The sequence below is a fragment of the Cuculus canorus genome, chromosome 14 (assembly GCF_017976375.1).
Source record: "Cuculus canorus isolate bCucCan1 chromosome 14, bCucCan1.pri, whole genome shotgun sequence".
NCBI classification, from domain to species: Eukaryota; Metazoa; Chordata; class Aves; order Cuculiformes; family Cuculidae; genus Cuculus; species Cuculus canorus.
The window spans coordinates 17656050-17683664 of record NC_071414.1 but is presented as its reverse complement, the minus strand read 5'-3'; the positions used below and the strand labels follow the sequence as shown (position 1 = coordinate 17683664).

General features: G+C 44.5%; 3 protein-coding genes across 4 annotated transcripts in view; 1 reads left to right on the top strand and 2 right to left on the bottom strand.

The window, feature by feature from the left end:
- Positions 1-27615, bottom strand: part of SKP1 (S-phase kinase associated protein 1) — a 276895-nt gene that overhangs the window by 224100 nt on the left and 25180 nt on the right. The window lies entirely within an intron of this gene.
- On the bottom strand, positions 1889-18033 carry SAR1B (secretion associated Ras related GTPase 1B). 2 transcript variants are annotated; one of them, XM_054079403.1, is made up of 7 exons: positions 17917-18033; positions 13106-13179; positions 9455-9574; positions 8584-8649; positions 7868-7971; positions 7590-7721; positions 1889-5922 (listed from the first exon to the last, which is right to left on the bottom strand). In XM_054079403.1, exons 2-7 carry the CDS (start codon positions 13161-13163, stop codon positions 5806-5808), a joined length of 597 nt encoding a protein of 198 aa, XP_053935378.1. In that variant the 5' UTR covers positions 13164-13179; positions 17917-18033; the 3' UTR covers positions 1889-5805. The 2 variants fall into 2 exon arrangements, with proteins under 2 accessions (XP_053935378.1, XP_053935379.1); XM_054079404.1 differs by lacking the exon at positions 17917-18033 and adding an exon at positions 13463-13641.
- SEC24A (SEC24 homolog A, COPII coat complex component) overlaps positions 18024-27615 on the top strand; it is a 25158-nt gene continuing 15566 nt past the window's right edge. The window contains exons 1-3 of the mRNA XM_054079384.1: positions 18024-18153; positions 23821-24339; positions 26582-26746. Coding sequence (XP_053935359.1) covers positions 18108-18153; positions 23821-24339; positions 26582-26746 — 730 coding nt within the window. The 5' untranslated portion in view covers positions 18024-18107. The remainder of the gene's footprint in view (positions 18154-23820; positions 24340-26581; positions 26747-27615) is intronic.

The window sequence follows — 27615 nt, the reverse complement described above, 5'->3', positions numbered from 1 at the left end:
CAGCTAATTTGCCTCCCCCCTTGGCTTCCACAAGCACCAGCGTTTCCAAACACCGGCCCCAGCGGCAGCCCACAAACAAGCTGTAGCGGAGCAGCGTTGGGAGCCCTGTTCATAACTGTTCTCCCTTGTACCTCACTGGCAAGAGGACACTTTCAAGCCATTTAATTTTTCCCCTCCTCCTTTACACAGCCAGGAACGTGGTCGAGTGTCTCCTAGAGGTGCTACAGGGCACCTCAACACCATGGTCCTCAGTGCCAATCCCTCCTCCAGCCTGGTCACTGCCCGATTTCCCACCACTACAAAAGCTTTTTGGGTTCAACAAACCTTTAACAAAAAGTTTTTAACAAACGAACTTAAAACAAATTCCGATCTTCCTTTCAAGGGCCACATTCTTACTGAAAAGCAGCTCAGAGACCCCATGTGTTACAAAGCCTGAGCTACTTCACATCCTCTCGGTAGGGAAAGCTCAGGTTCTCCTGCTCGGCTCAGCTTTCCTACCTGCACATACAACTGTGAGTGCCTGTCCCATCCCTCCCCAGCCCAGCAACGTGTCACAGTACACCCCTCAGCAACACACCAGCTCTATCTCCTCCGGGGATTGGGTACTCAAGTATCATTAAGTTGCTAAGATCAGGTGTCCAACAGCTCATCCCTACCCAAACTACTATCAGGGCTTTGTTCCACCTGCTCCTGGGAGTTAATTGAACCACTCCGACAGTAAAGTAGCACCACTGTGGGGCAAAATCCAACCAAACAACATAAATCCTTATTTGCTTGTGTCAAACCCAGGCATTTGGATCCAATACTGAAAGTACGCCTTTAAATTGCCCTTTTACAAGGACAGTGTTTATTTACGCTGCACATTTAGGAAAGAATAAGCAATTAAAAGATCCAAGGTTGCACCCACTCTGCACATTGCAAGTTTTTGTGCTGTTCTTTTAACTTACCTGCTAAATATTGCCATAGTTGGGCGCGACACAAGTGACAGTGAATGGTACACACTTAGAGCAGCTTTTTGCTACGGACACAGAAGAGGTGACCCAAAATGTCATTGATTTACACACGGTTGGTGCAGCATCTTCGGCAGCTCGCACGTGATGAAGGCTTCAGCCATCACTCTAGGACACAGGCAAAGGGTACCCAGTTTAAAGGATGCATTGCTTCATTCAATGTCGCTGCCGGTTGCTGTGAGAGCTCTTCTTATTCAGGCAGTGACCAAGTACAACCTAATCCCTCTGAACCTCAGCTTTGTCACAGGTTAAAAAGGGACAAGAGCCCTCTGCCTCACAAGGATGTCGAGGCAGCATTAGCGGGTAGAAAGCTTTGAGACCTTGGAATGAAAGGCATCAAAGTCTCTAAAATAATACTATAAAATTTCTTACCCTGATGGGACAAGTGCCATAAGAAACGTCGATACGGCTTTTTAATGCTTATTTTACCATCACTGCTTCCTACCAGACAAATTTATAAGTCTAGTTCAAAAGCAGTCAAGTAAGAAAGAGTTGGAAAAATGTAAACCAAAGAGAACAAGCACTTGGGACTGGAAAATAGTTCCCTGTCACAGGATGTTAATTGACTTTCCCATAGGCTGTGTTATATAGTGTGGAGGGGACTCTGTGTGATAAGCACCTAAACTCAGTGTCAGCTCCCACTAATACAGTCCCACCGAGGGCAAATCCTAGAGGGCAGCGGGATTCCAATACAGCACCACTTGCCAGCAAGATCACATCCTTCCGTCTCACTTTAAAATTGCAACAAAGGAAACATAATTTTTTCCATCCTCAAAGTTTTCCAAGTAGAGGATTTGCTTCCATGGGCACATGACAGCAAGCCTGGCAAAGGAGGGACTGAATTATTACCGTACGCAGCTGAGAAAACCCAAACTCAGTACTGGACCATGTGCTAACTCAGCACGCTTTATTCATGGTTTTGAGAATTCGACAAGAACTACCTGTTTAAAACTCCTTTTCTTCAAACTCCAAGTCATAAATTTTCTATTCCCGATACTTGTCAAGCATGGGATGACATAATAACAAACACCACATTAAGAACATGTTTAAGAACACTTTGATCTTTAGCTTTTCTTCTGCAGTTTATTATATAAATTATGCTTTGAAACATTTAGAGCACTCACATTTCAAAACAGAAAATGTTTAGTTCCCCACTGAGATACTAGTGCAAAAAGTGGTTTATCTAAGTGCAAATAAGTTACACATCCCCACTGACAGCCAGGGGATGAGGCTGTTGGTAATGCAACCCCTCAGTCCATGCCTAACAATTACAGGATCTACGCTACATCTGAGCACGTTCCAGTCAACAGAAATATTGGATTTGGGTTGGAAACAACCCAATACTCTGACAGTACAAACAAGAGAAGAGCAATTTGACTTCAAGCAGACCTGTGAATTCACTGGGATTGGAGACCAACGCTATCATTTTTCCGACCTGACTTTATAAATAAGCAGATGCCAAATGTTCTATTTGACGTTCAATTCCTATTATTAAAACACAACAAAGCTCACGTGCATGCAGGTATTGTATTCCAGTGAATGCCATGGGTCCTCTTTGGCACATCATAGACAGTACCTGAACACTGAATACAGAAATATTAATGAAATCATCTTGGTCTGGCAAAAGGATAAATGAGAAAGCTCAAAGATCCCCTTCCCATCTCCAATGCCAGTACCTGTTGCTGAAAAATTCATTAAACCAAGACATAAGACAAATACAGCAATGCCTCTCAGTTACACAGTACATACTACAACCCAAGTTTAATTAAATCCAAGCAAAATTAATCTTATTCTATCCATAGATGCTAGCGTATGGGGTCACCGCAGTGAAATGCAGGCCACATTGTCAGCAGTTATCAGCATCTCAGAAATCTGCATTCATTTCTCTTAAAGCACTGTTGTGATGTAAAACCAAACGAGACACTTTATAACGCCTTTATTAATGAATTTTCTTTTTCACATTCTTTAAAGTGATGTTTATTTGAAATCTGCACAGTCAAGAGTGCAAAAAGAATATAGAATTCAGACCCAAATGCAAATGTTGCTTTTTTTTAAGTTAAGACTGGTCATAATGGCAAAAATAAGCAACCTCCAGAAATAAATGACTGGAGAGATATGGCAGGGATGGGGACAAAATCACCAGAAAAAGTCTTGTCAGTCTATTTGCCTGTTAATGAAGCCTTCGCACAAAGACACACAACACCCATCCACATTCATGTGCACAACAGAACATAAACTACAGAAGGAAGATGCTTTCTCTAGTGAAGGAAATGAAACAGAGCAAGATTCTTTGTGTATTTAACTGATTCTTTGTGTATTTATCCTACAGCTGTTCCGACTGTAGGAACCATCACAATCCCCAGGTGGATGAACACAAGGTTCAGATTTCTTCATGCCCTTATTACAACCACATTTAAACTAGCACCCTACAGTAGGAAACATGAAATCCGAGTATGTCCATAATACTAAGAATTACTCTTAACACACTTGAAAAGCAATATCACTTCCCTTCTTTTTTAATTCTTAATACTACCATCCCTTTCCTTCCTCCTAATCTTATTTGCAGCTGGTTGGAAGAGCAGCTGAAGAGGACCTCTCAGTGCCCACGGAATGGCTCAGCCTGTGGAAGTGGTCTACAGCAGAACACCAACACCTCCACTTCCAGCTTCATCTCCGTCCACGTGGGCAACACATCCCAAGTCTCCCACTTCAACACCACAGCGTGACTGCAAATGGTATTGTTAATATTTATACCATCTACGAGTTTAGCTGTTCTCCACATTATAACCATCACCAGAAAATCCTACAGGGGGAAAAAAAAAGGAGGCACATCCCCTACATAAGGATAGGGGGTAAAGACTCACACATCATCCACACGCTGGCAAGAGCCATTTCTTACCTCCAGTTTTGATTTATGCGACAGAGATGCTACTCTACAGCTGAGCATTAGTTTAAATGCAGAGTTCTCTCATGCTGGTGATTTGGAAAAGCTATCTGATATCATCACTCCACGCACAAACTAGGTTTAACACTTTACACATGACTGTGCAGTAATAAACTTCAGTTTTAATTAGTTAGGTTCTGATTTATTCATCTATTCAAATGTACAATCTAGGATTGTGGGAACTGATCATCAATATTCAATCGTACAAGTTCAGATCTGGGCAAGGAATAAGTCTCATTTATTTGCTCAGAGCCTAAAGGCTTTAAATCAGAGATTCAAGCCCAGTAAAGTCAATAGAGAAAGTTATTTGTGAAATCAAACCAGTCAAAAATCCATTTGCTGCCATGGATATTGGAAACATAATGCCTATAGTCTTTCAGAGAAGACTTACAACAGTGAGTAAAAGGGATCAGTAGAAACCCTGGCCCTGCTTCGTACTGGTACAAGGAGGAAACAAACTACTCAGCAACACTGAAACCCACCACGGTGAAACAGTGACTCCAGGGCTGAAACCCAACCTGCATTCGACAGATGAGAGTGAAACACGTCAAGCACATGGAAGCAGCACCCACAGCTCCACAGCAGTGCCAGCCAGCACCAAGGCACCGACAGACACACATGCTTCCAAGCCCCTCCTCGGAGAGTAATGCACTCAAAATAGGGCAAAACAGGCAGAAATCTGGCAAAAAGAACTGCAGGTAACCAAATTCTACCCCAGAAATAATCCACGCAGGCAGCCAGCAGCTGCCACGCTGGCTTGGGTTCAGGACAAGACCGCAGAAAACAATCCAGCTCAAAGCACCAAATAAAACCAGCCGACGGGGTGCGGGATGATAAATTCTCACCAGCAGCAACGGCAATAATACTTTTTTCCTGGCAATTTCACAGGCAAATCTTCTAGCAGACCCCAAACCTAATTAAATTAGAAACAGAATACTCACTGCAATGGTTTTCTTAATTTCTTCAGGAAAACCCCTATGTTTCTCGTGTCACTTCAAGGGTTTGATTCAAGAGACCAGTAGAGCGAGACCGCTTTTAACATCAGTTGAAGATTTACATTGGCACAGCTGATTTACATTACTTGTACTTTTTAAAGGTGGTGGTTATAAGGGCATTGGATTAGACTTTTCTTTTACCAATGCAAAATCCGAAAATGAATGCAATTTGGTAGTCAAAACACCTAAATCTAACACACGATCAAACTACTTTGTGGCCTTCTGTGTTTCAGGAAAATATCCCACATATTCAGATCATCAGGCAGCCTCACTAGTTAAGACACATTAAAATGAAACAATTTCCACTAAAGTTGCCAAAAACTGGATTTAAATTTATTGCATGACGTTGCATAAGAAAGTATATTATTGAAAACGGTAAGGCATCATGCAATTATCCATCAGCTAATTATTTATTATCCCTTGAAAGATGGTTATATACTCTAAAGTTATAAAACCAGTTTCAAAAAAGTACATAAAAAAATTTAACATAAGCATTAAATATTTTTCACATGTTCATAGTTTTTTAGCTGTTAAAAAGTGCATTCAAACATACTGTACTGGAAAGTTGCTCTGACCAAAAACGGTGCCTGAAACTTGTTAAATTAAAAGCTGCAAAAGAATGTTGTATGGGATTAGAAAGCTCACGGGTTGTGGTATTTAAACTTACAAACTCGCCTGAAATCATTTTTCAATCCTCACACTTGCAATTTAGCATATGTGGTATAATTAGCTAAAAATGCATATTTTTTTATAACTAAACAGTCAGATGAATTCAAGTTACGTACACTGAGTGATCAAATAAGGAGCAGACTTAATATTCAGACATGGAACAGAATGTACCGATGCGATTTTGGCATTAATTAATGTACTGTGCCATCCAACGGAAGCCTTCCCCGTAGCCTTGTCTCTTTAGCACGCTGCACATAAACACTTCTAGTGGCCTTGCGTTGAGTTCTTTCAATGGTATACTGCCCTGCAGAGACAGAAACATTTATAACAAGTGCTTAATGGCTTTAAATTGGAAGGGAAAAGATTGAGATTAGGCATGAGGAAGGAAATTTTCACAACAAGGGTGGGGAGGCCCTGGCCCAGGTTGCCCAGAGCAGGGGTGGCTGCCCCATCCCTGGAGGGGTTCCAGGCCAGGTTGGATGGGGCTCGGAGCCCCTGATCCAGTGGGAGGTGTCCCTGCCCATGGCAGGGAGTGGAAATGGAAGGGCTTCGAGGTCCCTTCCAACCCAAACCATTCTATGGTCCCAATACCATAACTTAGAAAAGACAGCTGCTTTACATGGACCGTGGTTTCTAGGGAATGCCTTTACTTCACTTGCGTCGGATACTGGAATTTCATAACAAACTAATCTAAAACTTGAACATGTTACTAAGATTAGGGTCACTTGAGAAATGACACTGAGCATGTTTTTCATGTGCATGCACATTTAGAGAAGGTGAAGTACATGAAGGCAGAGTGCAATAGCAAGTATGTGCCCAGAGAATGGGAGAGCTTACGCTCAGTTCCCCTCTCTGTTTCCAAAAGCTTCCCAACCAGGCTGAGAAGAACATTTGCTACCAATCGTAGGACCGGCCGTAGGAAGAGTGTAAGTTGCTTGCTTGCCAAGATGAGTAGTGCAATTAAGCTGTTGCTCAACTGGAGATTCACAACTGTATTCATACTTCACAGACTACAGGTTGTGTCGTAAAAACCAGGGCAAGATACCAAAAAAAAACCAGAAGTCAGTAGTAACCATAAAAACTAACCTGTGCGATCCTTTCACATGGAAAACAAGAAGGTAAAGATCTCTTCCTGCTCAATCTAAGCTCTGACTGGCGCTGAACTTTAAAGAGAACAGCTAAGAATAAATACGCCTAGGGGAGAAGAGGAACTACAAGACCAGGCGCCCACCTCCACAGAGCCACACTGCTGCTCATCTAATGAGAGATGGGACGAAAGCCACACTGGAACAGCTCTGTCAGCTGCTGAAAGGTGTCTTTCCAAGGACAAAGGACAATGGAGCAACTTGTTTCTAGCGCCCTGCATCCAACGTCTCCTACAAGTAGCAGACTGTATTTACTTTACATTAAGAAGAGTTAAGTATCACGAAGATCTGTAACATAAATCTGTCTTGTTGCTACCCATGCCAGTAGGAAACTTTTCCTCACAACCTACAAACTCAGACTGCTACGACGGTGTAAATGCATTCCTAAGCTTTATGTAATTATGTTAAGTAACGCATTGTACCAATGTATCTGCACTTTAAATGAGTAAAGTCACTTACTGAAGGACTTTATCCAGTTTTCTCTGATAGCTCTCTCTAGAACTACAGCCTAAACTTCCTCATCCTTTCAAACTCCTGCATAGGAAAGCTGAAGTACTAAGAATTAGCCCAAGTACAATTAAATTAGCTCTGGAAAAAGTCTGGCATGAAATACAATGTAAAAAAACTGTAGTACTGATGCACACACAAAATGAGAAACCACAATTCATTAATTCCATATACAGCTATTACATATCAGGTATGTTATAAATTAAGAACCATTTATTTTGTGCAGCTGGACCGAACTGGAGTCGGCATATAAATAAGGTAAATAAACATCCTAACAAAAAACCCAAAGCCACCGAAAACAACCAAAAAGGAGCATTACCTTTCCTGTTGTCTGGCCATACAGACCAAACATCTCTCGTAACCTCTCTTCGCTAATGGCTTCAGGTCTGTCAATCTTGTTACCAAGAATTAAGATAGGCACATTAGCAATAGTTTCATCTGTCATTAGTGACTACAAAGGAAAGGAGAAAGAAGGAGAGATTAATTTAGAATACAGAAGGTCAAATTTCTGCTCCTCATGTCCAGGTGGCAGCAGAGCTCTGTTGGACACTGGGAATTTGAGCTTATTTCTTAGAAGCTTCAAAAAATTAAACTTACATCTAGTTCTTCTTTTGATTCGAGCAATCTTTCATGATCTGCACAGTCCACCAAGAACACAATGCCATTAATCGCAGGCAGATAGTTCTTCCACACTCTGCGAGCTGCAGGGAAGACGCAGACATCAGGAAATATTTCAGGGTTATTAGCCACTGGCATAGGCTGCCCAGGAAGGTGGTTGGGTCACCATCCCTGGAGGTATTTAAAAGACAGATAGATGAAGGGCTCAGGGATATGGTTTAGTAGTGGCCAGGTATGATTGGACTCTATGACCTCATTCTACGATTCTATGTGAATTAAAAACAAAAGAAAATTATCCCAAAATCCAGAGCAAGGAACATTAGTAATTAAGACAACCATTACCACCACTCTATCCCACATGTACACTGAAGCTTCCCGCATTTCTCCAGGAACTGTATCACAGGTAAGTTTGAAGCACAAAGCTTCAAGGTAAATATAAGCCATTCAAAGCACAGAATCCCCTTCAAAATACAGATATCCATCAAAAATTTATGCTCTACTGCAGCTCTTCCTAAACTGTATTACATTTGGGATGTGTGATATATAGCTGAGATAAAGAGAGTAGTGGATGTTTTTCATACCATCAAAGCCAGTGTGGGAAGTCAATCTCTAATGCATGGTTGTATTTATGAGTCAAAACAGACTTTCACGAGCCCTAACTCAATCCAGTAAAGTGAGTCAAAGTACTCTCTTACCCTGAGCGTGTCCCCCCAGATCGAAGGTAGTGAACGTCATGCCAGCAATCGTCAGCTCTTCTGAAGCTAGAAATACACAGAATTATGTTCTCTGTGATGATTATGCAGCGCATTAAGTGTCTAATCCTCTAGCATGTTGATTTTACTTGCTGTCAAAATACCTTCAGTACATTGTTATTCAAGAAACAAAATCAGAGCAATCCATTCTTCTCTCAAAATCAACAACACGCATGTTTAACAGTTAATATCATTCTGTTGTTAAAACACATGTGAAGTATCTATAATGCTAAGATTAGCAGAGAATATTTGCATGTTATTTATCCCTAGACATTACACAAACAGTTGGCTCTGGCATCTGGTCTGCCACAAAAGGGGCATTTCATGTACAACACTGCTCAAGGTTTCTCCTCTTCACATCCTTTCCCAGTTTCTCAACTCCTTACTGGACTTCACCCATCTACATTTCTAACCTGTGCTGAACTTTTTCTCCCATGAGACTACCAGGATAACAATTACACAGCAACCTCTGAGCCAAAAAAACGTGAACAGCATACTGAAACTCTAATTTTCCAACTACACAGAGAAGCCGCTTCCAAACACTGTGAGCACAAACTTCCCATATCTTCTGTAATCTGGACTCTCAGCTCTATCATTCTGCTCATCACTCACCTCTTAATTTTAAATCTACCACAGTGAACTATCCTATAGGCATTTATCTTACTATTACCTGACCTATCTACAAATTGCAATCCCAGGAATTCCTCAGCTTCTCCCCAGTTACACTGGTGGGTCTTATGATGCATCATCAGATCCTGCTTCTCAGCAACATTCTGAACACCTTCTAGCTACGGAACTAGCAATATTAACTTACTGGGGTGTAACGTGGGGACGTGTTGTCCCAGTCTGTCATCTTTAAGCATGTGCAGCAGCGTTGTTTTTCCAGCATTGTCCAGTCCAAGAAACACTAGTTTGCCCGATTTCTTGTACAGTCCTAGAACGAAGAACAACTTAGTGATTAATCAGTTAAATTGGTAGGAGTACATTGCTCCTGGGAGCAAAATCATCTCTAGCACTAGAAAAGTGTTACAGTACAAAATACAGACAGGTCAAGCTCTACCATGCACTTAGCAATGCCCTTTATCCCTTTTCTACTCGTACAAACTACACGTACACCTACTCCTGCGCCTGCTGCACAGCATGCACCACGTGGGGCTTATGGGATGCTCAGTGGGGGAGAGGCACACAACTTACGTAAATGTGTCACTCACATAGATGTATTTACATTACCTTGGGAAAAACGCATCAAAACAGGACTAAATTTTGCCAGTGTAGCTTACTCCGCTCCAGCAAAAGGGCAGAGTTGCTCCCAGGTGGCAGAGAGGGGTGTGTGGGTGCAGTGCTGACAGCAGGCGCTGAAACATGGACCATCCTGGACACAGAATCATAGAATAGTTTGGCTTGAAAGGGACCTTAAAGGTCACGGAGAGAGGGTGTTTTGTTCAGTTATGATAAAAACACTAAGGCAAAAAGACCTCAATGGGTATATTACAGAGAAACAACTTTCAATGTCAACAGTCGTAATAATTATGTGTATAAATTCTTCCATGTTGGTTCATGTGTTATTTTGACAAAAGTAACACTCACCCCTACCCCCAACTAAATTGCATGGATATATCCTGAATATCAGCAGGGCAATTCTGATACACTTGCTGCCAGTGTGAGAATGCTTTCATAACAGGAATAGGAAACTTTATTTTCACTGACTGTATTCAATGCAAAAATGCCTTTTCCGCTTTATTTCTCTACTGTAACCCCAGTAATAAAACAGATGCTGAGAAGAAGAGGAAGGATGTGTCAAATGTGAATGCCACATTTTAACTTCGAGGCTATCAAGGGGTGATTCTCTTAAACTTGCCAACCCTACATCCTATGCCAGGATAACTTTTCACTGCTTCAAACTGAACAATTTTCAGAGTAAAATGTTTCTAAGACAAATTTCATGTAAAAAAACCAAAAAAAAAATCATGTTCCATACTGAAAAAAGTACTCGAGCCTTTTGGCTTTGCCTTTTTTAAGCAGAAAACCTCTTATTTCTCCTCAAAAACCTGCAGCTGGATGTTCCACACTGTACATCTCCTTAGGAGCAACTACTGAGCTCACAGCCTTCATGAGGGCTGAACACATATCAGAGTGGGGAAATGTATATACACACATGCTGAAATGACACTTCTTCCAAAGGGCAAAATGAAGCTATGTTCCCAACACAATTCTCTCTCTTCTTTGTAAAAAGAACTGCAAAATGCAGCCAAAGATTGCAACGAGGGAGGTTTTGAAGTCACCAGGATCTTTCACTATATAATTTTACAGTACGCTACAATACACTGGGGAAAAGTTTATTTTACCACCACTGCGATGACACAAACATTTTGTGACGTACACCATCAGACTTAACTGTTAGAGCGCAAAGTGTTGCATCGCTGCGGTCCCCAGACTTAACTGCACCTTCTCCTGCAAACACAACCAACCTTCCCAATCCGCAAAGTCGAGCGCTGTGCCCCGTGCGCAGGCAAGAGCCTGGCAGCCGCCCCACGCGCTCCGACAGCCCCGAGGCCAGCGGGCAGCAGAGTGAGCCAGGAACACCAATTTCTGGGGTCCTCATTTTTAATTCTTACCTAATGTGTTATCCTATATGTGTTTTATTTGGTGGGATTTTAAGCAATGCGGCTGCTCGGACAGCCCCGTCGATGCTGCAGCAGCACCACGGCACACGTGTCTCCGTCTGGCCGACCTTTACACCGCTGCTGTTTGCTCACCTCTCCCCCTGCCTTTAAGCTAATCTCTGGGATCGCGTTCCAGCGAGGATATATTTTGAAACTTGCAGGAATGAATATGTTTTCATATTCCTCAGCCCATTTCATTAATGAACTATATTACTACAGATACTGTACGATGTTCTTTCAACTCTTAGTTCCCAAACTCACCTCACATGCCCAAATATACTTTATTAAAATAGAGTGGAGGGGGAAGTATTCATGTTCACAGACAAAGGAGGAGTAGACAAACATTTTCATATGCTATGTCACATCACAGGAGAAACTCTAGTTCACACTCACCTTAGTATGAGTGAACTCTAGTTCACAAAACTCTATTAAACCACAGTAGAACAATTAGATCTTTACCACTCTCAGCCTGGACATGCAGAAGCCCTTCCTCCCAGATCAGGTGCTGCTGCTTTCTCTGAAGCATTTCATGCTTCCCAAATGTCTTTCAAACAAACAAGCAGCAACGCTTCAGCTATTAGCTACACCAAGACCATAATTTATAGATATATAAGATTCTCTGTGCATTCTAAGAGTGTGCGAAGACGTACTTCCTAAAGAGATCGCACCAACAGGACAGTACTCCAACTGCCAGGAGTGTCCCAAAGGTTAAAAACAACCCGCTTCAACTGCAAAAGGAAGCAAAAAAAAGAGAAGGGAAAGTATTTCTTCTCGAATAAGAGGGATGTACTGAAAGCAACTCTCTTCCCTACTTCCAGCTCCAGTACCTTTCACCAGAATTAGACTTTGCGTGCTCAGGAACGGAAAAGAGGGTCAGTGTGCAGTAATCACTGCTGGGCTCAGTAAGAGGAGATAAGGAAGATTAGCCAACTTAGTTAAAACTTCACCAATATTTTGATAGGAGGCCAAGGGTCTAACATTCAGCAAAAAGGTTTAAACTTTCAACTGATAAAAGGCAGGTGGCACAGCTTGCCATGCTTCATTAGTCTCAAAAGCTTTTTATCCTCAATAAAACCACTTGGAACTTGTAAATTGTGCCTTTTACTCAAATGATCTGCAACTTCTGTTCCTCTTCTTAGTAATCTAACATTCCCTTTCCTCCTGGATTTTTTTCCCCTCCTTCCTGCTTTGTACAAGTCAATATTTCATTTTGGATTGATATGGGTTGCAGACTCTTTTGGCCAGGAAATACTTTCCTGAGGCTTTTCAGCAGATGTCAGTCAAGTCTGGCAGTGACACCAGTCACAGAATAAGGCACTGCTGAACAGGAGCAAGAGCTTCGACAGCCAGCACTAACCTCGTGGAGACAGCCTCTCATATTTGGATTCTCAAGTGATTTCCCCACGTGCAAAAGAGCTGAACTAAAATAACCAAGTTCACTTCTTCACAGCAGAGAAAACCAGGAGAAACTCCATAAAAGTCAACTCAATTACACCGTCTTAAACTCAGTACGATTAGAAAAACCAAACCTATCAGTATTCATGAAAGAAAATGTAATTTTTCCAAGAGGTTAACATAAGATCGCGTGAAGAGCACGCTCTGGAATATTTGGTACTGATGAATGATGCTTTTGTTTGAGTGTTACTGAATATACACCAAAACTACTATTATTATTATTATTATTATTATTATTATTATTATTATTATTTAACCCAGCAGCTATATTTGAAGATAACAGAGATGAACAGACATTTTATACAAGAACAGCAAAGAAGAAAAACCTCACACAACAAAAAACTTACCTAAAAACTGCAATACACTACTGAAACCACTGTAAATCCAATCAAATATGAAGGACATATCTGAATCTTACAATCTGAAATAAACAGAAAACATAATGCATTTAAGATCTGTCAGGGCAGCACATTAAACATTAAGATATTTATAAGTAACAAAAGTAATTCAAAGTCCTGCATGAAGAATAAAAATCAATTTTGTTTTGGTAAACTGTATCATTGACACCACAGCACATAAAAAAATCTCAGTGTAGAAACCGAAAACAGAATCCAGACCTTATGATTCAACAACATTTTCCTCCCTTCAGAAAATGCCACGTGGACTGAAGTCATTACAAAAAGTAAAAATAATTTTATCTTAACTATGGTCTGGTGGAGGCGTTCGATATTCCCCTGAAGACTTCAAATGGAATCTTTCCATCAACTCTTCAACTGGGAAGAAGTGGCGCTTTTGAGAGGGTAAGAGCGGGGTGCAGTGCAGAGGCAGCACCCCTGGAAGCTGCCGGGGGGTGAAGCACAGGCTGAAGGGACGAAGAAGTTTTGTGAAGTTGAATCCAGAGAAGTTTGATACCAAATAAATCCCTACTGTCCACACAGAACCTGTCCCTTTGGCTCGTAACGGGAAGCAACTCCCTCGCACAAAGCACAGGAATTACCATTCAAAGACCATGATCTCCTGTACCGTCCTTCACAGGCGGCTACAATTTAAGCCGTGAATGCAAAACTGATGTTTAAAAAAGGACTCTAGAACACCACGTTTCCCACCAAATTCCTTCAGCTTAGACTGAAGAACAGAAGGTCAAGCTGAGAGCAGTCAGGATGGCTACAGCCAACACTCCAGCTGTGCCATACAACCATCCGTCAAATTCAGTTGACCACCACAGGCAGGACACCCCTGGCTACCAGGATGAAGCTCTGCTACTCCACAAATACATCTTCTTTATGATATGGTTAAAAAAATAGAAGGCTGCTATGCTCATCCCTGGGAAAGAAGCACATGGCCGGGATAGATTGTGCAGACCGACAAATTCAGTTGTTACTGTCCCAGAAAATTCCCTCTGCACCACAGCGGAGGTGCTGGGGGAGCTCTGGCACACCTTGAGTGCCCACGAGGACAGGCAGCGCAGAGCAGGAATCGTGGCTACTGCCAAAGCGATGGATCACGCCATCACTAGGTTCACCGCACAGCCATGAGCAATTAATTTCTTAGCTTTCATCTTAATTTCCTCATAATCTAAAGTGAGGATAACCATGCTGAAGGCACCGGTTTGGCAGCGAGTCTAGCACGAAAACGTCTTGAAAGACTAAAGGGTGACATCTTTAGAAGCATTTAGCCAGCTAGTCCCTCCTAGAGCACATAACCCCTGCCAACATCGGGGGACACTGGGGTTCAACTGCCCTTGAGAAACCGGACTGCAGCTGGCAGAGGTATCCACGCCGCTGCATGCTGTCCTGCCGCTCTCTTTGTGACCTTGAGGGTCACAAGATGACTTTAGGGTATCTCTGACCCTGAAGAACAGCACTCACGCAGTCAAAACACAGGTCAGCACCAGACCCAAAGCCAGGCATTTGTCCCAGCGGTTACACTCATGGACACGAGCAGAGTTTCTCCACTTTGTAGCCACAGGCAGATCACAGAAAGATAAGAAAGAGGAGGAAAGAACATTCTAATCACTTTTGCTTGCACTTTAACAAAAATCTTTTCAGCCACGTTTGCCTCTTTGGTTGAAGACGATGGTTGAGTCCTTGGTTTCTCCATAACTAATCCAAAAGCCTCACCCAAGTCCTACGTGGCTCTAAACAACCGGTCACACGCAACAGGCACAGCCTTTAAGGATACAAATCACATACACTCACTCGTCAATGCATAAACACCCAGTTGCACAACGTCACAAGTGAAACTGTCCCTTGCATGGCTAAAAAGCAAAGGTCAAGACTAAGCAAACACGGCAGAACCTACGCATCAGCAGATTTATTTATTGCTTGAGCAAAATACCGATCGAGAAAAGCCTCTATGGGGCTTAGAAAAACCATAGACTCAAATAACCTGCAAATCAGGGCAAACAGCGTGATGTAAGAGTAGTGCTCACATTACTGAGGTGAGAATAACTCTACAGCGTTCAGTTGTATTAACCTTTTCTATCTATTAAACTCGTGGATAAAACACCACCACAATATCTTTACGCGTTACAGAAAAGATTTTCAGGGGCAAAGTTCAACTGATTAAAGCGAGAACAGGATTAGTCTGCAAATACACATCAATACAGGTTAAATTTCCATCACCACAAAAAAATGGGTTTATAAACAAAGCTCTCCAAATACACGCAGAACAGTCTCTGTATCAGCTGGCAGCGCTTGAAGGGGAAATACTGTTAAATTGAGGGGAAAAAAAACAGGCTGCTAATTATAAAGGCACACTGGTAATATTTGAATAGAGATATTAAATCTACTCTTATCACACAGGAAAGGTAACCACGTAATTCACAGGAGTGTTAAATCAAAGCATTAAAAAGCCATAGTGGCTCTGCACTGGTATCAAGAGTTGTTAACACCGCCGAGACATCCAAATCATGGAATGAAGTGGAGAGCGAAGGCTGCTCAGTGCACACAGACCCAAACTCTCAAGCCCATGTTCAAAATACCAGAAAAGCAGAACAATGAAAATTCTGGCAATGACTGTTCATAAGCCATAAAGACGACAAAAATACTATTTCAGGATTATTTGAAGAGTTCTCCTGAAAAAACAAATCAGCTGCAAGAACACATCAGCTTTAAATGAAAAATTGTACTGGACACAAGACAATCTTCTGGAACCAACTGTTTCTACAGACATCACCACTTACTCCTGCCTCCTTAACAAAACTATGGAAGGGAATTTTCCGGCATCACATCAACAGCTGATGGCTAACACTTCAAAAATGTCTCCAACAACCCTGGCTAACATTATTTCACCAGCAAAGTATCATTTAGTAGCCCCCACGGAGCCCCATAAGCCACCCTACAGCCCATGGGATGGGTTTGCCTACTGGAGATCACTTCTGACCATAAGGATGTGGAATTCCCACCTGGTGGCTTCAGTAACACCTTGAGCCAGCCTCCTGAGGGGAATGTCACTAACAGCAAGGACTTGCAAGTAACTCACTCACACGTCTTTCTTTCATATTCTGAAAAACAAGGAATTTTTTCCCAACTCTGGATGTGCATTTTTCTAGCTACAAATTCATTACTTCACTTCTAAACCAGTTAGAACAACGCTTAATTTCAAAGTCTGTAAAACTTTAGACAGGGGAGGATATTGGCCTTTTAAAGACAGTTTTAAACCCCTTTAGGGAATAATTAGGAAAATCCCAAGCAGAGCAGCTCCTGCAGTACCTGGAAGCGCCCTGTGCAGTGCCTGGGTGGATGCTGTCAGCGGGAGTTGGGAAAGAAACCTCTGTCCAACTCAACCGTACCAACCCTGCTGACGACAATTAAGGCTGAAAACACCACTTGTAAGCAAGAGCCTAAACTCTATTTTTAAGGGTGCATTTGCAGCGGTTCAAGTATGATATAAACACGATTGCTTAAAGCTGTCATTTTACTTACGCTCATTTTAACATCATAAGACATTACCATGGACAACAAAAATCAAAATCCCCGTGAAACTCAGTGAATAAGCTGATATCTGTCCTCTCCAGCCCAGTTCATTCTATACTAAGAAACTGCATTTTGAGGTAGCGTTTTAAAAGCTAAGGAAAAGAACAGAGCGTGAAATCAGGTAATGGCACAGGTCTATGGATATTTTGATCAGTATTTTGACAGCAAAGCACCTTTGAGATTTCAGAACAAACGCTCATCGGGGTGGTCTGTTCCCAGCTGGGCTGAAAACCAGAAGGATTATGTATCGCGTGACAGATGACTTGAATTTAGTTGTATTGCACCTTGTACTCCGAGACCTTACGCGCATTTAGCACGGATCTTAAGCACATCAGAAGCAGCAAACCAGGCAGTGTGTCCGTGCAGACAGCCCTGCAGCGCGCTCATTCCCAAGGGCACCTGATCCAGGTTGACAAAAAAACAGCTGTCACAGCATCACGGAATGGTTCAGGTTGGAAGGGACCTCCAAACCCATCCAGTTCCAGCTCCTGCCAAGGACTGGGACACCTCCCGCTGGGTCAGGGTGCTCAAAGCCTCCCTTCTAGACCCACGGCAGCAATTTAATCACTTATAAAGAACCCTTAAAAGCCATGATTTCTGAGGAGATAAAGGTGCTCGGCCCGGGTCTGGCAGAGCGGAGCCGCAGGAGGAGCCTGGGGGGAGCCCAGGGCAGCCCTGGCACCCAGAGCTGGTGAGGCAGAGCCAGAGAGGGTCCCGCCGGGCCAGGGGGATCCCGCACCCACCGCCGTGGCTCCGGCAGGAGGAGGGCTGACCGGGCATCCCGGCAGGATAAGGGGGGAGGCCCAGCATCCCGGAGCCACGGTGGCCGCTCCGAGCAGGATAAGAGAACGCGGCCCGGCATCCCGGAGCCACTGGGAATCCCGGGAGCCCCCTCCGCCCCCGAGCTCACCCACCACCGCCTCTGCCGAGCCTAAAGTGCGGGCACTATGTGACACCGGCATCGGCCACCGATCACCGTGACACCGGCATCCCGGCACACCGGCATCCCGACACACCGGCACTCCGACACACCGGCACCGGGCCCCCCGACCACCTACACATCGGCACCGACACGCGGGCACCGGCCCCCCCCGATCACCGTGACACCGGCACCGGGCCCCCCCCGACACCTACACACCAGTACCGGAACACCAGCACCCCGACACCCCTCCCGGCCTTACCGGGCGCTCGGCCGCTGCGCTGGGTGCCGCGGGTGCCGCCGCTGCCCCCTTAAGGCGCGGCCCCGCCCGGTGCCGCAGCGCCGCCGCCGGAAGTGCCACGTGTCCCGAGCGCGCCTGCGCGCGCCCCGCGCTTCCGGTGCGCGGCCGCTCCGCCCCCGCCGGGCTTCCACACCGGCCCCGGCGCCGCCGCCATGGCCCAGCCCGCCGGGCACCGCGCGCAGCAGCCCTGCACCAACGGTGAGCGCCGGCACGGGGAGGGGCAGGGCCGCAGCAGCGGGGGTCGCGGCTCCCGGGACTCTGGGAGGGGGGTCGGGATCAGGGGTTGGGGGTCCCGCGGTCGGGCCGGAGATCCTCGAGGTCCTGGTGAGAGTCTGGGATTGCGGATCCCCGGATTAGGGGCTGAGGGTCCCCAGGACCCTGGTGAGGGTCCGGTATCGGCGCTCCCCGGGACCTTCGTGAGGGTCCGGGATCGGAGATTCCAGGATCGGGGCTCCCCGGGGTCCTGGTGAGGGTCCAGTATGAGGTCTCCCCGGGATTGGGGTTCCCCGGGACCCTGGTGAGGGTCTGGGGTCGGGGATCGGAGTTCCAGGGGATTGAGGGTCGGGAATCCTGGGGCCCTGCTGAGAGCCTGGGATCAGGGATCCCGGGGTCCTGGGAAGGGTTGGGGTCCGGGACCTGGCAGAGGTCATGGGCCCTGGCGAGAATACGGGGGTCTGGGACTGGGGCTTCCCGGCACAAGGATTTGGGGTCCGAGATCGGGGGTCCCGGACCCGGTGAGGGTCGGGGGTGCAGGAGCGGGGTGGGAGATCCGGGACCCGCTGAGGGTTGGGGGCTGAGGGTCTGGGGGCCGAGAGTCAGGGATGGGGCATGCAGGACCTGGCGGGGGTGGGAGTGGGGCTCGGAGCTCCCCAGGTCGGGGGTCCCCACGGGCGGAGAGGTAGGAGGACATGTAGGGACCCCAGTGTGTGTTCTCTGCGGCCTCACCATGGCCCGGGCACCCGAGGGGAAGCACAGCAGGACTGGGGGGGCAGAGGGAATAAAGGAGGAGCAGTGGCTGTGTCCCGTGTCCCTGGGAAAACGACAGCAAAAAACTGGGCTCCCTCTGCCACTCCTCCCGTGCTCACGGCCATTTTTCCAAGGAAGATGGAAAAACGGGCCTCGTCCCAGACTGTGTTCGTGGCGTGACCCTTTGGCCACTCTGTACATGTGGCACCACGGGGCGGAACCGGGGCCATCCCTGCAGAACCAGGGCCATCGCCTTCCTGCTGTCCCGGAGAGTCCGGGCAGCTTCCTTCCCTCTCGAGGAGAGATCGAAGGTGGAGCTGAGTAACTCACCAGCCTTTTCAGTTCTGCAGAAAGAAATGCAAGGCGAGCCTTGTCTCTGTACCTGTTTGTATTTGTGTGTGTGGGAATCTGTGCTGTCGGAAGCATTTCCTGATTTCATGTAGACAGACAGCATCATCCTCTGCGCTTGGTTCCGCAATCGTAGGATCATGGAACGGTTTGGCTTGGAAGGAACCTCAAAGCCCATCCAGTTCCACCCCCTACCATGGGCAGGGACACCTCCCACTGGAGCCAGTCGCTCAAAGCCCCATCCAACCTGGCCTTGAACCCCTCCAGGGTTGGGCAACCTGGGCCAGGGCCTCCCCACCCTCACAGCAGAACATTTGTTCCTAAGATCTCATCTCAGTCTTTCTTCTTTCAGCTTAAAACCGTTCCCCCTTGTGCTGTCCCTGCACTCCCTGATAAAAGTCCTTCCCTGTGTTTCAGTAGTTGTGCTGCATCATAATCAATACGATTATAATGAGATCTTTTGATTTTTCTGCTTTATGCTTGAGAATTAAATGACGTGACTTTTCTTGCCCCTCCTCCTTCACAGTGCACTCCTTACCTTTCCTCAAAGTTATCTGCAAAACAACATTTTACAACCAGCTGTGGAGTTGCTTATAAGGGTCGGGACAGTGGGAAGCACTTGGATACAGCCTGAAGAGAGAGCCTCTGTTCTCGAGAGCTTACAGTCTAAGCAGAGAATGTGCAGAGAGAACGTTCACTAATGGAGTAATTGAGTGGGATGCTTTATAGACTGGCATTGCTTTCTGTTTGTTGGCTTCCCTGTAGTTGAATTAAGCACGTAGTGGAAGGTCTGGGGAGGCTGTTGGAGGAGGAGGAATTTCAGGCCACCCACCTGTCAGATGTGCAAAAAATAAAGAACTGAAATTTAGAGTTACACAAATACATGGTAATAAAATTAAATAGTTGTCGTGGCATGTTAGAGATAAGGTTTGGGTTGCTGGCCTTTTGACTACATGAGATTATTCAAGCATGGACTGTACTTAGCTTGCTTGAGATATATGTTGAGAAGGTGCTATGATCCTTGACCTTTAGAGTAAAAGCAAAGCTCTTTCAAAACAGCCTAGAAGGTACTGAGAGCACTGTTGTGGTGCTTGTGGTGGTCGGAGGAAAGAAAGCTGTCAGCAGAATGGTGAATTGTTACCTAGCTGTTAGTGCTTCCTCTCAACTTGTTGCTTGCTTTCCTATTGGCAGGTGACTCCCCAAGCTCGCGTGTCCGTGAACATGGTAAACTGCCACCGCGGCAGGCTGTGCTGACTGGGAAAGCATTCAGCATGGAGCATTGGGTTGCTTAGTAACAACCTTCCGCTACTTCAGTTGTATTTTGCTTTTAATAGGACCAGTATTCTGTACTGATTTAACTGCAAGTTGCTAATTTGCTTTCCATTTAACATATCTGAAGCACAAACAAGAAGGAGGAATGATGCTTTTAGAACTGTTTTGCTCTGCTCACATGATATCTTTGCACGTTGCTATGAGGTCATGAGATGCTTTAGAAGCTGTTGGGCTTGGAAACCAGAGGGTCAATGCCAGCTGCAGTAGGCACTCATGGTGACCAATCCCATGGCAGTTCGGTCAAGATGTAGCTTTTTATTGTGTCTATCCTTGCGTCTCCCTGGAGGTTGGAGAGGTTGTGGCTGGTGGAAGGGATGTATGAAAGCACTGACTTGGAGTAGGTGACAGTGAAATTCTGTATGGTGGAAGATATGACTTGAATCCTAGCCTCCTGCACTAGTATTTTGACCTGCATTTTATAAAACCATAGGGCAACCTTCATACATATTCTGGTGCTATTCCTGATCTCTTAGAAGTGTTAAATGACCTTGTGTTCCTTTTGCTGTTAAGCTCATGGCCTTCCTTGTATCACCGACTCACCCCTGTGGTCTCTGCATGTCGGTTGTTTTGTTGCCGTGCAGGTGCTATAGCTCTTCAGTCTACACAGAATTCTTCGTTGGCTCTCGGCTTCGCAGAACAGCACAGAAAAGCAGCAGCAGTGTTTGGGAAAGCTGGAGCGCCTATGTGCTCTCTTGACAGGCCTTGGTAAAAAGGTCAGGTCAAGCTGGGTACCCCCCAGCCGCAAAACAGCAAGTCCTGAGATGTTTTTGTGCACTGTGAAGCTCTTTGGAAAGGGTTTGTGCCCTTCAGGGCTATTGCTTTAGTTTTGTTTCGGCTTTATGCAGGCTTGTCTTGGAGACATGAATTGTGTGTAGGATATCAAGGCTTTCTGTTGTGTTCCTGACTTCAGAAATAAAATTTAAAACTTGGAATATCGTGCTTTGAAGCAAAGTACCATAGAAAATACCGGGCTGGTCAGGCTTGAATTTCAATTTGCTTTTATTGCTTTATCCTCTGACTTGTCCCTCAAGAGGGAAATATGTGTCAGAGAACAATCCAAGTATCCTGATTCCTGCCTAGGCTAGAGAGTCTTGCTTGAAGGTAAATAATCAAGTTATGAAATCAATTTGTATTTGTTCCGTGTTTTTCGTATGGCTCATAGCAGCGTTATTCTATCAGCATACCTGGTGATGCTGTCAGGAGGCTTGGCATCACACCAGAGTCCTTCACCGTTCTTAGAGCTAGCACGTTTAACTCACAGTGGGTTTTGTACATGGATTGTTGAAATCTCATCTGATACATAGCAGGGTAATTTTTGAAGATGAGTCATAATTGTTAGCGTTTTCGTGTTTGGAAGCTTTTAGTTTAGACACCATTGATTTTAGGCAGCTACCGCTAAGATTGATGAGCAGTGTTGTAAGGATGGGGGGATTGTAAGTGGATTTCCTCGCCGAAAGATAAGTAGGGTATTGAGATTAATGAGTGGAGAATAACATGGTACATACTTCTTTTGCACAGATAATGGGCAGTGAGGATGAGATCACTGGCACTGCAGTGCTGCCCAGGCTCTGTAGAGAGCGTGGAGATGTACAATGCTCAATGAAGTAACAGCTCCATGGACCATAGCCTAAGGGTTTCGAAGGAGTGAGGAGCCAAATGACCTGTGCATTACTTGTCCTGATGGAGTTTTTTGATGTATTCTGTGTTTGGCATTTATGACAATAAATTAAGCTAGAATTCAAAGCTATTTTAACCTGGAAATGTGAACTTCCTCACCTTTTGAAAGATAACCAGAATGCTTCAGTGGGAAACCAGACATCTTTGTTTTAGTGTTACATGAAACTCTGATTTCATTGTGGTGGCAGCTGTTTCCAGCACTTGTATGATAAATATAAATCCTCTCTGCAAGCTCATCTCTGTGCCTTGTTTTTCAAAACTGAAGTGTTGAATCCCACAGGTGTTTCTGGTCTGGAAAATTAAGTGCTTTTTTTTATCTAGGTTCAAAAAAATTGTCCAGATCTTAACTAATTCTGGAAAACTGGAAAATAGTACAGGTTTGCATACTAAGAAAATAATCTTAATTCTAAACCATGACAATGGTCTCTTCTGCTTTCAGGTGTTTAACTGTGTTTGTGGAACGTCTCCAGTATGCAAACTGTGTGTTCAGGGTGGGGGAAGCGACAGTGCGTCCGACTAAGATAAATGATACAACATTGGAAGGCATTTTGTAATTTTTAAGGAGTCGTGGCTGGCTGCAACATCCATTATCCACTGTATTCTGCTCAGAAGGATTTCACTTGAAAATTTACCATCTCCCTTCAGAATGTCCAATTTGTGGCAAGAGCACAAACAACCTGTGATAGTAGCGTTCTGAGTGGAGCTCTTATCAGACTGGAAATCTGATGGTGCTCTGTCTCTCTGTGTTCCTGTGTACAGCAGAAGTCTGACGATGCTCTTGTGAGCATTGTTTGCTGTTTGCAGAGTTATTATTGTTTTTCCAGGTTTTTTTTCCTCCAAATTAGTACAACTGAGTTCAGTCATACCAACCAGTGAACACAGAAAAAGCACCATTTACCCTATCGAGTTATATTTTCCCCAATAGGTTAATTCTTTTATGATAAAAAGATGATGGTCATTCTGTCTTCACAACCAGTTGGCTGCTCACATAAGTATGAATAATTCTTTTACTAAAATTAACAGCAGAAACTTTCATGGACGAGCTCCGTCACTTGAGAAGTAGCACAGTGACCTGTGCTGAAACCAGCTGTTTGCATCGTTGCCGTAAGCTAAAGTTGAAGTTGGTGTCAGTCGTCAAGTGAAACCGAGTCACTACGTAATGGATGCTTCCGCTTTCAGTCTGCTTTCTTGTACGTTTGCCAGTTGTGTGGGAGAGCGCTCCTCTCCCGGCAGCTTCCTTTTGGGTGTTCCTGCAGATGGGAATAGGATCGCGTGTGGATTTCAATCCAGGAGGATGGATTGCACCCAGGCACTGGTATGCTTAGCGGTTGCAAGGCTACTATAAAACAAAATGAAGATCTAGGTGCTAATAGGAAAATACAATCAAATTCCAGTACTTCTGTCACTTACACTTGATTGTTTAAAACAAAATGGTTTGGGGACCGATAAAATCCAAAGGAAAGACTAAGAGCATTGCTTGTTTTCAGAAGTGATAGACAGCACTGATTTTCTAAAGGGTTGTTTGGGTTTTGTTTCTTCCAGGTCCTGTTCAAAATCAGCTGATGCATCCATCGGATGGCCAGGGATACAGCCCTTCTGTTCCAGGATTGTATTCACCTCAGATGCCGGCGAAGGTTCCTCCACACCAGCCTTTTGGACAGTATAATTATAGCGGCACTCAGAATGTTTCTCAATTAAACAATTACCAAGGACCTGGGCAGACTCTCAATAGGCCCCCAGTGGCCCCTTTCCCTGGGTCACCGGTACAACCTGCAGGTCCTGTTCCACAGGTGCTGCCGCCCACCTTGCAGAACTCGGCTGCTGTGTCATCTGCTGCTGGCTTTCCCCCTGGAGCTAGCGCAGCAGCGCTTTCCAACTGGCAGTACGGCCAGGCTCCTGCCAGCCAGCCGGCTGGGTCTCCAGCGAGCCATGTGGCTCACGTGGCAGGGACAGGGTCTGCTCAGCCACCAACGCTAACAGGAAATACAAATCCTCCAGGAAGTCATCAATATCCTGCTTCTCCAGGAGGTCCTCCACTTCAGAACAGCTACATGAAGCCAGGTAACTCTTTGATATTTTACCCAGGTCCCATTTGTCAGCTTCCTTTTTGAGAAAAGAGCGTAGAATTGACTCTTTTGCTCGTCCAACGGGGTTGTCAGTAGGTACTTTGAGAAAATGCACATTGCAAATCATGAGGTGATTTCTCTGGATTAGAAATGGGAGTGCTGTGCCCAGAGTGGGCGTTTCAGTTGGCTGAAGCACTGTCTTGTTCTGGGAAGCTGTGTGTGTGGAGTGCTGTTCCTGTGACCTTCACCATTCCTTGGAGCATCGCACACTTCAGCCAAGTGGGGACTTCAGAACTTCACAGTTGAAAACCTCTAATCCTGTTTAGTCTTCTGCTGCTTAAAACTTGTTGGCCTTTCTGTCAATTGCTTGATTCAGGTGGGTCTCTGAACACCCTCAACCACGATGCAAACTGCTTGAGTGCAGCCAGGAGAGAAAACTGAAAAGCATTCTGTGCCATTGAAATAGAGGCTGGTTCAATGGAAAGCTTCCTTCCTCCAAACTTGTCATTTTCGTCATCCTATATAGTAATTGTCAGTCTTTACAAAGTAGTCTGGAAGCATGAAACTTATGTTCCTGCTGCCCTGTGCAGGTCTATGCAGTGGCAAAAAGCTTTCCTATCCTTAAATAGCGCTATTATGCAACTTGTGATTATTATGGAAACAAAGTTAATACTCAGGTTTCTCTTTGCCCAACTGCTCTTTGTTGTTACAAACGTTTTTCTAACCGAGCACACAAATAGGAGCTACATACAGAAATATTTGAAATGTTAAAACAAATATTTTTCTCTTTGTGAAGTGCTTTAGCCTCATTAGAGATGTTTCATGATGCTATTTTTTTGTTATATGCCCGACTAGTTTTGCTATGATGTTCAGATGACTGTCTTAAGCTTACAGAATTCATGAAACTATTTCTGACAGTGGATGGGAATAAACAGTTAGTGCTTCAGAATTAGGGAGGAAAATGCTGGGAAATTTTGGGAAGAGGCCTATGAAACTAGAGCAAGCATCTGCAGTAAGAGAATTCTTACCTTCGTTCAGTGGTTAATCCTCTTGAACAATTTCCCTGGTGGTTTTTTGTAGAGCAACGATCCCTTTTAAAACGAAATCAGCTCGTTAGGTGATCATGCTCTTGCTCAGAGCAAAGGTCTGCCAGCTCCCTGCCTGCGTGGCCGGCACTGGGCAGCCTCTTAGACACACAGTCTCTTCCAAGTTCTGTCATAGTGTTGCCTGCACGCAGCAATTAGTAATGAGTTTTGCAATATCAAACACTAAATGAGCAGATAACTTCACTGGATGACATTTTTCTCCCCTTTCCTTTTTTTCTTTTCAAATGTGGCCGTACTGTGCAGGCTTATGAAGTTGCACGTTTTGTGTGGTGGGGAATGCGTCAGGATACTTTCCTGTATGGGTTACAGGGCCTCTGCACCATTTGGACCTGGTGATACTGGTCCAAATGGTTTGGCCTTACCTTTTGAAAGGCTGACTTTTATATTAAACTACATTGGTGGCCTCCTAGAGGTAAAGGGCTGTTATTCTGGCTTCTAGTATAATAGGGAACAAAGGGGTGGAAGTGCTCTCGGGATTTGTCTCTGTTTGAAGGGAAGTAAAGCAATTGGGTTTCTAAATGTCTTGGCTTGAGAAAGCCTAGAATTTAAAAATAAAAGCAATTAAAAACTTCTCTGTGACTTTTAATAGGGAGGGTTAAACATTTCAGAGCGAAACAGCTCACACACGCCGTGATTTGATGCAGACTGCACATTGATGATGCTTTCCCAGGTTGTCATTTTTCCCAAGTAATTTTAGCAGCTGTAGAATTTGTACGTTGCTGTTTTGCATCAGATTATTGAAGTGGAAGGTGAGCATCCTGTCAGAGGGCGTCCGTCTAGACTCTTCATAGTTCATGATTCTCTTTCTAATATGGGGCTGTACTGTAACTTCATGAAGTCCAGACCCAGTAAGTGAAGTTTGGACACTTCTGTATCTCTTGAAATCCTTAACAACAACAGCAAAGAAAAGCTGAAAGAGATCGTGGATAATAGAAACAGGAACTGTGTATGAGAAGAGCATGACAGAAACAGTCTGAAGCTGTGAAACCTACACACATGTTTGGGTCTTTTGGTCTAGGTATGTCCTGCTATTTATCATTCGAATAGGAGGAATATTTAAGGTTCAAACTGTGTGGGTTTTACATCAAAACTTGTGTGACTTTTTCCTCCTAAAAATTAATCTCTTTACAGGATCGGTGCCTCCACCAGTGAGTCAGCCTTTAACTCCACTCCACCCTGTAAGGCCACCTCTAGGACCTCCACCGGTTGGTGGCCCACCTTTAATTAGGCCATCGACAATGGTAGCAGGACCACCTCATACGCAGACTCTGCTAAATTCAGCTGCAAACCGAGAAGGTAAGAAATAATGGGCTCTCTTTGTTGAATTGGAATATCGCAGCTTGCTCTAATATGCAATATGTAAAGTCCAGTACTCTGTTCTATTGGAGACTTGCATAGTAAAATTGATACAAATACAGCATAATTTTATCTGAAAGGAGCAGGTAAGGGCCTAGAAGGAAGTAAAATATTTCTTGCTCACAGTTGTTAACAAAATAAAAATAACTAACATTCTAAGTGCTGCTTAACATGTCCGTGTCTCCCATACTTACCATCTCTTTTCAGTTTTACCTTTAGGATTATAAAGTAATATTGAAATTCTCATTTCTCTGCATCCCTGACTGCTGTGGAGGACATAATCTGTGTAAAACTTCCTGTATTGTGTTATTTTGCAGGGTAAACTAAAATGTGGACCCTGCAATTCCTTGCCTGTTTGTGTAGCTTCCCTTCTGTATAAAATCACTGAAACACACCTTGGATTTGCTCAGTTTCTGAAGGTAGTTACAGGGGCTCTTAAGCGTCAGCTGTTGAAGACAGGTATATGACTTTGTCTCCTGCAGACCCTGCACAAATATCATTTAAGAACTCCTCAGAGCTCTGTATGAGACCAACCTGCATTTCTGTTGCATTTAGTGCCCACGCTGGATGGGGCCACGTGGCAGTCAGCAGTTTTGGTTTTATGTATACAGGTCGTTCTGTTGAAGCTGTTGGTTCTTTACGTGTTTGGATCAATGGTTTCTTATATGTGGCAGCTGTGTGAGTACAAGAATAGTATATTCGGATTTAGGTTGGTTTTGAACATATGAGATGTATTAGAAACTGCTTTTGCTTCAAAAGCCTTTTCTTCATAATAAAGATAAACATTTCCAGGGCCCTGGAGAGACAGA

Coding starts and splice junctions, on each gene's coding strand:
- SAR1B (XM_054079403.1), bottom strand. CDS start 13,163: ATGTCCTTCATATTTGATTGGATTTACAGTGGTTTCAGTAGTGTATTG. Junction 8,650..9,454: donor CGTCCCCACGTTACACCCCA/GTAAGTTAATAT, acceptor GTGTATTTCTAG/CTTCAGAAGAGCTGACGATT. Junction 7,972..8,583: donor TCTGGGGGGACACGCTCAGG/GTAAGAGAGTAC, acceptor TCTTCCCTGCAG/CTCGCAGAGTGTGGAAGAAC.